The 11500-nt window shown below is 37.8% G+C and overlaps 1 protein-coding gene across 3 annotated transcripts in view; it reads left to right on the top strand.

Annotated features, from left to right (window-relative positions):
• Positions 1–4865: 4865 nt before the first annotated feature.
• The window catches only part of SBNO1 (strawberry notch homolog 1), a 51103-nt gene continuing 44468 nt past the window's right edge, over positions 4866–11500 (top strand). Inside the window, exons 1-3 of one of the 3 annotated variants that reach the window (XM_049619485.1) lie at positions 4866–6047; positions 6768–6872; positions 8809–9118. In XM_049619485.1, the coding sequence (XP_049475442.1) occupies positions 5916–6047; positions 6768–6872; positions 8809–9118 (547 nt within the window). In that variant the 5' untranslated portion in view covers positions 4866–5915. Of the gene's footprint in view, positions 6048–6767; positions 6873–8805; positions 9119–11500 lie in introns of all 3 variants that reach the window. The other 2 variants (XM_049619486.1, XM_049619484.1) reach the window with 2 other exon arrangements.

The following is an 11500-nucleotide window of genomic DNA, read 5'->3' as shown; positions in this document are numbered from 1 at the left end:
TTTTTTTTTTTTTTTTTTTTAATGCTGAAGATTGACTTTGATGTCGTTGAACTTATTAGGACAGACTTGGGATACCACTGAAATTTTGTGTAGATGGAAAGATAGGCTCTTGAAGAGCAGGAACTCTGGTTTTATGAGTACAGTACAAAACCCATCAAGTTAACTTGCTTATTTAATTCTTGGGAGGCAGTGTATAGTACAGAGTAGTGATTTTGAAACCTTTTTCCTGCATCCCGTGGTACTTTTACGTTGTGTAAACATAATGACATGTTTTACGTTGTGATCTAGTATATACGCACACACGGAACTGAAAAAGTCATGTCGTGAAATGTTTATCCTCTCTACGCACTCTGCGCTAGTTTTCTGTTCTGTATTGAAATATTTAAGAATGCTGATCATGATACACTGAATTGACTTGACAACTCACTGTGGTGTGACCAGCAGATTGAAAAATATGTTCTAGGGTTAAGAGTACAGTATCTTGGGGGGATGTGGGGTCAGAGCTCCTAGGTTTCTAATTCTGCTCCATGCTTGCTTTGTTGTTACCTTGTTACAGTTCATCTCTCTAAGGCTCAGTTTTTATCTGTGACAAAGGGATAACAGGTAATATTTATTCATGGGTTATCTGGAGGATTAAAAGAGAAAAAAAATCAACACTGTAGTAAATCTCAAGGTGTCTAAGCATCTGGATTTGATGGTGGTAATCAAGAAAGTTGTCCCACCCCCTCCATTCTTTCATGTGTTTTTTTGTAAAGCATATTTGAAATTTTGTTATCTGCACATTCCTTTGTGAATCCATTCTTCCTATAAGTTTTGTAGTGAGAGCAGGAAGAGGCAAACTTCAGTGAGCAATTGCTCCCTTGAAAAATAGCTATTAAAAAATACAAAGTATATTCCTCAAGGTAATGAAAATCCTTGTTAATGAATTTTTTATATTATCTTTTGTATCTCGTGATGTTCTTTTTTTTGTTGTTGTTTCATTTATTTATTTTGAGAGAGGAAGAGAGAGCGAGAGAGTATGCATGCGTGAAAGGGATAGAGAGAGAGAGGGAGAGAGAATCCCAAGCAAGGCTCCCCACTGTCAGCGCAGAGCCTGATGTGGGGCTTTGAACTCACAAAACGTGAGATCATGACCTGAGCTGAAACCAAGAGTTGGACACTTAACCAACGGAGCCACCCAGGCGCCCCTCTCCTGATGTTCTTAATTAAGGAATTGCATTCAGTAGACACTGAATAAATACCTTGTTCATAGATTATATTAGCTAAATTCTGAGTGGATCATTATCCTTCAACTTCTTAAACTAAATGTCATTCGTTACGTGTGGGCTTTGTAAAAGCAAAGTTGAAGCGGAGTTAAAAGGCAGACATACTTAGCGTTGTTAAGGAGAAAAAGTCCTGTTTGTTATTAGTTCAGGCAAAGAAAGATACTTGCTTTACATAAAGAGGTCTACCAGTCTCCTCTAGGCAACCTAACTGATTAGCTGGACAAATTGAATATGTGACACTTATAGGTAAAAAGGAACTCGTGTTTTATAGAACTAATGTGGAAGTTATTGAATAGATTGCCCACAAGTAAAGTTGTATTTTAGGGAATAAAGCGTTGGATCAGTGATGTGGAAGAAAACCTGTATTTTTGACGTGATACTAATATTTATCCAAATGATATTTAATAGCTAGTAATGTAACATTTATGCAACAGCAATCCTGTAAAATAGGTTCTCTTTTTATTCCCATTTGAGGAAACAAGTTATTACTTGATCACATAAGTTATTATCTGACCGTATTATACTACTAGTGGATGATGTAGCCAGGATTTGAACCCAGATATTGTTTGACCCCATTGTCTGCACACTTGCCACTGCTACAGATAGACCCCTTGTATCTGCCCAGAGCTATAAAGATCTGCTTTAGGTCTCAACAAGAGCAATCTTGTCCTGGTTGATAGGTTTCAGTGTTGGTATTCTCGGTGGGAACTGTACCCTTGCATTCTTCTGATTGGCTGTTGTTTCTCAGGATTCTCTTCCTGCCAAGGATGGCTCTTCATTTCTACTACTGTGTCCTTGTTTCTTATTTATCGTAGATGCTTTCATAGGTGTACTATTTTGAAATAGGTGGTATTTTTGAATGTGTTTATTTATGATAGAAATGGAACCTTTTGTTCATTGTTTCAGATAGAGTCACTCTGAGGTTAGCAATTTTGGGGTTTGTTAAAACATTGCTACATGTTAAACTTCACCTAAGGTCTACGAAATCCTTTGTTAGATACACTGTAACACAGTTCTCTTATATCTACCTAACAGTATTTGCATTTATATTGTATTTAAAGGGTTCAAAGTAAAATTGTTGTTTTTCCTCTCAATAAATCTTACTTGTAAGGTGAGGAGAAGATTGAATAATATAACCTTTTTAAGAGCTCTTTTCACCTGAACACTGAAATTCTGTGAGTCTGTAATAGTTTCAGAATAGGAAAAGTAAATATTAAGAGTATTGCCTAATGGCATTAGAGAATGGCATTAGATGTTCCTCCATATCCCTTTCCCCCTTTTTCACTCCAAAAAAGTGCAAGTAAAGAATTTGTGCCCAGTTGACTAAGAAAGGATCCCTAGGGGCGCCTGGGTGGCTCAGTCAGTTGGGTGTCCTACTTGGGCTCAGGTCATGATCTCATGGCTTGTGGGTTCGAGCCCCGCATCAGGCTCTGTGCTGACAGCTCAGAGCCTGGAGCCTGCTTCGGATTCTGTGTCTTCGGATTCTGAGTGCCCCTTCCCCATCATGCTCTGTCTCTCTTTCAAAAATAAACATTAAAAAAAAAAAAAAAAAAGATCCCTAGATTTTGTGTATAAGATGTATATAAACCTAAAATCTCCTTCATTAACAGCTTGTAAAAGTCATTGTCATTACTAAGTCACTACTGAGGTTAGAGGTCTCGAATTGTTATTCCTGTGAATGAATTTTCAATAGGTCATTGAGTGTTATTTATAACTGTGCTGTTATTTCTTGTAAAAATACCAAGTTTTTCCCAAATTTTTCCCTTCCCTGATAATATTTTTGTACTTTCAATTCTCACTGTTCAGAAAATATGTTTCAAAAACCTCTCATGAATTTAGTAATGCTTTTCAATGATTTTTTTTCATTAATGATGTTTTTACACTTTTTAGTATAATTAGTTAGGGCTTGGTGTGCCTCTAGTGGATTAATGGATCCCTTGGCCTCCCAAGCGTTCTTTGGTCTGTAGTTTAGGTGTCACTGGTTCAAAACAATGTATTTTTATTTCAAACGTGAGTAAATCATTATTTCTAATATTGACTTTAAAAATTTTTTTTTCAACGTTTTTTATTTATTTTTGGGACAGAGAGAGACAGAGCATGAACGGGGGAGGGGCAGAGAGAGAGGGAGACACAGAATCGGAAACAGGCTCCAGGCTCCGAGCCATCAGCCCAGAGCCCGACGCGGGGCTCGAACTCACGGACCGCGAGATCGTGACCTGGCTGAAGTCGGACGCTTAACCGACTGCGCCACCCAGGCGCCCCTCTAATATTGACTTTAAAAAGATGACATTTTGATAGTTTCTGGAGTGTTATCAATCAATCTAGGTCAGGATTAGTCATAGCAAGCAGATCAGGACCACCACACATTCACCCAGGTCACTGGATTGAAAATGTTTTTATTTATTTTTTATTTTTAAATGTTTATTTACTTCGAGTGAGCAGGGTAGGTACAGAGTGAAGGAGAGAGAATCTCAAGTAGGTTCTGTGTCGTCAGCATAGAGCTGGATGTGGGGCTTGAACCCACAAACCGTGAGATCATGACCTCAGTCGAAACCAAGAGTCAGATACTTAACTGGCTGAGCCACACGAGCGCCCCTGAAAATGTTTCTAAAGCATTGGCTTAGCTCTCAGTACATGTTTGTACTACATTACTAGGATTAGTTTGTAAAATATGGTCAGCTATTTATTTTACATCTTCATTGGGACATTTCTCCTATTTGTCTCCTCTGTTCATTCCCTTCATACCGTTTCCATCTTGCTGTGCAATAATCTGTCTTCCTTCTGATTTTAATCTCAAACTGGCATTTATTCCAAAGTTAAGTATTGTTCTTAGCAACATTGACTTCTTGATCTATTCATTGGAAATTTCGAGAATGCATGGGCTTTGGGAGTTTGAACAATCTAGATCTGGGTAGGTGTAGGTAATATAAGCTTTCCGCGCCTCAGTTTCATCTCTGGAATTATAATACCTACCTTTTTCGGGGTTGTTGTGGGCTCATAGTGTACATGAAGAGCCTAACACTGTGAGCTTTGTAAAAGATACTTAGTTGTCAATTTCCTTTCTGTCCTTCTTCCTGCTCAAAATGTATTCCAAAGACTTCTTTTCCTTTTTCTGAAAAATTTTGGGGGAATCTCATTCGGCTTATCTCTTCTTCCTTGGGGCTGTTTAAGACCCTCTTTAAACAGTCTGCCCTTAGTTTCATTTCTGGGTATCTGTGGTTTCTATCTTAAACTCATTCATGTTTCTGTTAGAACTTCTTTCTAATTGATACTTAGGCTCCTGTGACATAGGCCTACCTAGTAGAGGATTTCTCTGTTAAGTATCTTGCTTTCATTTGAAACAGTATTTCTGCACATTGGAAGTCATGGTCATGGTGACTAACACCTTTCTTTTAGTAGGACATAATGAAAACCCTGGCATTTAATTCTTTCACACAGCCTGAGAACAAATGAACTAGCTGAAAATTAGTATATTTATGTAACATGAAATTAGTGTTTTGAGAAAAACAAGTACAGTCATTTTTTTCCCTGTGTTTATGTATGTAAATTGGTTATTTCAGATAATGACAAAAGTTAAAAATTGAGAAAGTTGTTTTTTTCCCTCTACAAAATGGATAAAAATCTGTTTTGGTGCTAAATTACTTTGATACATTGGATCAAAGTACATTGGTTCCTTAGAGTACAGTTGGAAAACCCAAACCTGAGATGTATTTGCTTGCTTCATTTTCCCCTACTAAACCATATAACTCCTTTTTGGGCCTCCTGGGCTCAATGCTTATTTTTTCACTTTGTGTTGGCTTATCTCTAATCGTCCATCAATTCATGCTTTTTGTGTATTTCATATTTTCTTTGATCTTAAGAGCTTCTGTATAAACTTAGCCTTATGGATTGTCCTTCCTAAATATCTTGGAATCCATCCCCCCTTCTTTCCACACTGTTATTATAGCACATCATCTCTCTCTTGGTGTGTGTAGCGGTTTCCTAAAATGTGTCTCTGCTTCTGGTCTTATTCTACCCATTCTCAGTTTGCTTCCATACTTCTGTGGAGTAACCTGTCACAAATCTGACTGTGTTCTGCAGTCTTCTATCTGATAACTCTTCAGTGACCCCTACCACCCATGGGATTAAGTGAACTCTCTAGCATTGTATAGAAGGTTGTGGGTGACATTTTCCTCATCTCTCGTCATCACCTATCTGAGCCTTGGATTTCTGTTCTGAGCTTCCGTACCAATGGTAAATTACTCATAAACGTTGTTCTTAAAGTACTAATGTCTTTCATGCCTCCATAAATTGTAATGCACTGTGCAGAAGATGCTTCCCCACCTGGTGATTTCTTCCTTGAGACTCAGTAGTTCCCGGTCGTCTTTGTCCCCTCTCTCCCCAGGCCAAGTTTAACATTCCTTTTCTGTTCCCACCTCATTTTGTACACAAATACTCTTGCTGTGTTTTACATATTTCTCTGTCCTTTCCATCTTGTGAATTTTTTGGAATCAGAGACTATTTCTCGTTAGTCGTTCTTACTTGATATGTAACAGGTTCTTCATAAATATCAAGTGAATGGATCTAGTAGAAAATGTTCATTTATATTTAGAAGAGAGTTAATTGTCATTTTAAGTTTTTTATGTTAACATTAAATCTTTTGTTCTAAAGATGGTGGAGCCAGGGCAAGATTTACTGCTTGCTGCTTTGAGTGAGAGTGGAATTAGTCCGAATGACCTCTTTGATATTGATGGTGGAGATGCAGGGCTTGCAACTCCAACACCTACTCCTCCAGTTCAGCAGGTAAGAGTTTTCCAAAGCCTCTGTAAAAAGTAGATGGCTTAAATTTCATTTCTACTTACAGAAATAGGTATTAAGATACATTAAAAAATTTTTTTAATGTTTATTTTTGAGAGAGCGCACGTGTGTAAGTGGGTTAGGGAGGGGCAGAGAGAGAGGGAGACAGAGGATCCTAAGTGGGTTCTGGGAGCCTGATGCAGGGATCAAACCCGCAAACTGAGCCATGAGATCATAACCTGAGCCCAAGTCGGACACTCAACTGACTAAGACACCCAGGCGCCCCAAGACATAATTTTAAATATGCATGTGCATGTTATTTTTATGTTATTAGTCTTCATTCATGAGAGGGACATTTTTGCAGTGAAAAATTAAGACATTTTCTGCTCTGATATACATATATATTTATATAAGAGAGACGTATTATTTAGAGTTCTTGTGGGAGGGTTGTTAATTTCCTTACTAGTTGTCTTTGTACTTCTTGGGGACCTTCTGAGGTTTTACTATATGCTTTCTCTGAAAGTTAAAATAAGATTCTGGTGTTAGCATAATTTTGTGAAGATGTTGTACTTGGAAAGATTATTACTTTATACTTGGTATCATATTTTTTTGAGGGTAAAACTTTTTTGTTTTTGTTGTTTTAATAAAATGAATACATCTTTGGTTCTTAAAACAGTTCACTCCCATCATATTTTATTTCTTTCTCTGATGTTATTTTCTCCCCAGTCAGTGCCACTTAGTGCATTAGAATTGGGTTTGGAGACCGAAGCAGCAGTTCCTGTTAAACCAGAACAAGAGACAGTACCTACTCCAGCACTGTTAAATGTTAGGGTAAGAACGATTTACATTTGACATTGTTACTGAAATGGTTTAGGATCATAGCCAGAAAATAACCTATAATATGAAGTCATTTTTATCTTACTGGTTCTGCTTTTTGCTGCTTTCCAATATGCTACTCTCACATCCTACTTGCTAAAATAATGCTTTCATTCTTCTGGTAGCTATGTTGATCAAAAGACAATTAGGACAAAACAGAAAATTTTTTGAATTTACTCATTGTAAATGATATAAAATTTGTGAACTACACATTAACCCACTGCACTTAATTTTTCCTTGTTTATTTCAGCTTTTGTCCATTATGTGATCATAATTGTGCTTTAAATACAGAGTTTACCTTAAACGTAGCATTTATGAACTTAAGCCTAGTGGTGTAAAAATTTGATAATTATGATAAATTATTGTCGAGGGTTTTATTTGAAAGTGGTAAGTGGTGGGACGCCTGGTTGGCTCAGTTGGAAAAGCATGTGAGGGTTGTGAGTTTGATCCCCATATTGTGTGTAGAGATTACTTAAATCTTTAAAAGAGTTCCCTGCTTTAAAAAAGGGGGGATAAGTGGCAGCCTACAAAATTCTTATTATAGGAGTCATGGAAAAATACCAAATACTTTGAAGAGGGAAGGAAGTAGAAATAGACTGAAATTTATAAAAATACTCAGTTGTACTTCAGTCGTTTAAGATCACAGATATTTTATCATTCTCAAATCTTTGACTTTTTTTTCCTGCATTTTTGTCCAGCTTCTAATGTTCCCTCCCCACCCCCCAACTATAAAAAATAAAATGCTATATGGTTTTTCTTAGGCTCAGAGGTGGTACCTGTATTATCACCAATGTTTGATATTGATGATATTGGTGGATTCCCTCGATCATTCATGCGAGATAGGTATTTAAAATGTTGCTTGGGGTTGCCTGGCTGGCTCAGTCAATAGAGCATGGGACTCTTGATCTCGGGGTCATGAGATCAAGTCACACATTGGGTGCAGAGATTACTTAAAAGTAAAATCTTCAAAAAAAAAAATGCTGCTTGGTAGTTTTCTCTTTTAAGTTCTAAATGTTGGTATAGTCTGTATGATAGCAAAGAAAACATTGTATAAGAATCACAGAATGTTAGAAATGGAAAATGGACTTCAGAGAGCCTGGGCCTCCAGGGGTGAAGTGATTTGCTTAAGGTTATTGACCTAGTTGAGGCAGTGCTGGGATTAGAAATACTTTCTCTTCCTAGCCCTTGTATTATATAGGGTTGCAATACATCACAGCTTGCTTGGGATAGTCCTATTTTATGCTTGCTGCCCCTGACAGTTATAGAAAATGTCACACTACTATTATACCTTTTTTTCCCCCCCTCAAAATGGTGTGTTTTAACTTGGTAGTTTATAGTTAGGCATATTTAATTAAAAATACAGCACCAATAGTTTGGTAAGAAAGTCAGTTTTAAATTTTATTTTTTTATTATTAACTTTTAAATGTTTATTTATTTTGAGAGAGGGAGAGAGCCCATACATGTGCACGCATGGGAGCAGGGAAGGGACACAGCGAGAATCCCAAGCACGTTCACAGAGCCCAGTGCGCGGCTTGAATCCACAAACCATGAGATCATGACCTGAACCAAACCAAGTGTTGGATGCTTAACTGAGTGAGCCACTCAGGTGCCCCCCCCATTTTTTTTTTTTTTTTTTTAATTTTAGAGAGGGAGTGAGCAAGGGGAGGGGGCAGAGGGAGAAAGAATCTCAAGCAGGTTCCATGCAGACATCAGGCTCGATCCCATGACTCTGGGATCATGACCTGAGCTGAAATCAAGAGTCAGACACTCAACTGACTGAGCCCCTAGTTTTAGATTTTTAAATGGCCTTCCATGTGTGTGGATCTAGGCTGTGTTAGAGAGTAAAGTACTTCTCAGTGGTCTGATGTGTTATGGTTTTCTTTTATAGCAGCAGCCTCCATCTACTACAACATTTGTGCTGAATCAAATAAATCAGCTTCCGACCTTGGGATCTACAATTGTGATGACTAAAACACCACCTGTAACAACGAATAGGCAGACCATCACATTAACAAAGTTTATCCAGACTACTGCAAACACACGCCCTTCAGTCTCAGCACCAGCAGTACGAAATGCCATGACCTCTGCACCCTCAAAAGACCAGGTTCAGCTGAAGGATCTACTAAAAAATAATAGTCTGAACGAACTCATGAAACTGAAGCCACCAGCTAATATTGCTCAGCCAGTTGCAACAGCAGCTAGTAAGTCTTTCTGTTTTCTATGGTGTCACCTGTCTCCCTGAGGTAAGATAGGTCAGTGTGTTTTTAAGGGTTTGCTTGGGTCTTAAAAGAACTGGGCAGGAAGGAGATGTCTGCATGACTCTGTACAATTACAGTATGTATACAGTACAAAGGAGGAAGAAATTTAGAAGCCTTAGCATTTACCTTGAAGTAAAATATGAAATTTCCAGGTGGCTACAATCATTAACACCATGAGATACTGGTTTTATATACTGGGAATAACTGGTTAACACTTTCTTGGTCCTTTAAATCTGTGCTTCTCAAACTTTATGTGATCTTGTTCACAGCCAGAATCAGATTCAGTAGGTCTGGGTGGGGCCCAAGATTCTGCATTTTTCTAACAAGCTTTTTGGAGGTGTTATTGCTGGTGGTCCTTGGACCATGTGTGAGGTAACTGGCTTTAAACTGATACTTTACTGCTTTACTGTGACTTTTACAGCTTTTTGATTTTGCCTGTCACTGGCTTCATTGCTTGTGGATAGTCGTGTATTTAGTAAATTCCCTTTTAAAATACATATGTTTTCATTATAAAATAATTTACTGCATTTTTTTTGAAGAATGAGCACCCATATAATAACTTTCTAAAAAAACAGCTTTATTGAAATATAACGTGCATACGATAAATTTTACCTTTTTAAAGTATACGGTTGAGTAGATTATAGTATATTCACAGTTGTTAAACCATCACCACTAGCTAATCCAGAATATCTTAAGGATAAGGTTTAACGGGAAAAAGTTCCACAGTGGTTTGATTACATTTTTAAAGAGTTCATTTATGCATAAAGAATATAGATTTTGTAGTTTTTCTTTGGAGTTTGTTGTTGCTCATTTATTCAACGAATATTTATTGAGTGCCTTCTATATGCCAAGTACTGTTCTGGGGTTTTGAGGCTATGGCTGGGAGAAAAACTGTTGGAATCTCTGCTCTCATGGAGCTTGCATCCTAGTGGAGAGATGCAGACAATAAACAAAATAAGTTATACAGTACGTCTGATACGGACAAGCTCTGTGGAAAGAAATAGAAAATGGGGTACAGGGCAGGAAGAGGTTACAGTTTTAAGTGGAACATTCAGAGGAAGCTTCGTGTTTAGTGTATTAAGGTAATTTTTAAGGGTAAAATAGAATTAATTGGTGTTTTTAAAAATTTTAGCAATGTCATATTTTAGTAGTATAGTTTTAGAAACTGAAAAATGTGAACTCTTAAGAGGGATATTCTTTCCTTCCCTCTACATTCTGCTGAAATATATTTGAGTGCCTTTTTTTTATTATTATTTAAAAAAAAATTTTTTTTTTTAACGTTTATTTATTTTTGAGACAGAGAGAGACAGAGCATGAACGGGGGAGGGTCAGAGAGAGGGAGACACAGAATCTGAAACAGGCTCCAGGCTCTGAGCTGTCAGCACAGAGCCCGACACGGGGCTCGAACTCACGAACTGCAAGATCATGACCTGAGCCGAAGTCGGCCGCTTAACCGACTGAGCCACCCAGGCGCCCCTATTTGAGTGCCTTTTATGTAACGGTACCATGGCAGGCACTGTTGGAAATGGTAACTGACCTCAGTCATAGTCTGAGCTGACCACTATTGTATAGTTTTTAGCATAGGAATTGGTGCCTTTTTTTAAAGTAGATTTCCTTGGGATTATTGTATGTTTGGATTAAGGAGGTAGAATGGAGGTTCCTGATGATTTATACTGGCACATAAATAGCATCTTATTAGGGTTTTGGAATGAGGTGATAGGTATTGTACAGTTCCTTTTTCCAAAGGAAAAAGGTATTTGTATTTCTAATTGTGGGAACTAAATAAGTTCTAATACCTGATATAGACCAATATATAATTTAGGGACAGAATTGACTGCTTGGAAGTTGTGCTTATGTTTATAAAGAAGAAGGCTGGGGCGTTCGAAAGCAGTGGTCAAAAAGTGTTTGTAGCGCGATGTAGAACTAACTTTGTCTCCAGTGAGAGATGCAATTAAAAATATCAAATTATTTAATTTTTTCTTTGAGTCCATACCATTGTGGCTTTATGGTTATAGTTTACTCAAGGTCATTGTCCTGAACTAACTGCAGCCTGGCAGCTGGATGCCAACTGAAAAATAATTTTAACTGCCTTAGGACAGATTTTTATTTTCTGCCATGGAGAGCAGGACCGTGGCCCTGACCTGGCTGGGGTGCAGGGCAGCATCTGGGATGGCTCTTGGGAGACTTAGGGGTGGGGTGGGGTGATCAGTTTTGGAAGCAACTTTCATTAAAAGTTTTTGGGTTTGAGGAAATACTGCTGCTTTTTTGAGTGGCTTTCTGAGCATTCTACCCCTCAGAGCACGTGTCCTCATAATGTAAAGAAGA

The sequence above is a fragment of the Panthera uncia genome (assembly GCF_023721935.1).
Source record: "Panthera uncia isolate 11264 chromosome D3 unlocalized genomic scaffold, Puncia_PCG_1.0 HiC_scaffold_8, whole genome shotgun sequence".
In the NCBI taxonomy this organism is placed as follows: Eukaryota; Metazoa; Chordata; class Mammalia; order Carnivora; family Felidae; genus Panthera; species Panthera uncia.
The sequence above is the reverse complement of the archived record's forward strand: the minus strand, read 5'-3'. Positions and strand labels throughout refer to the sequence as shown.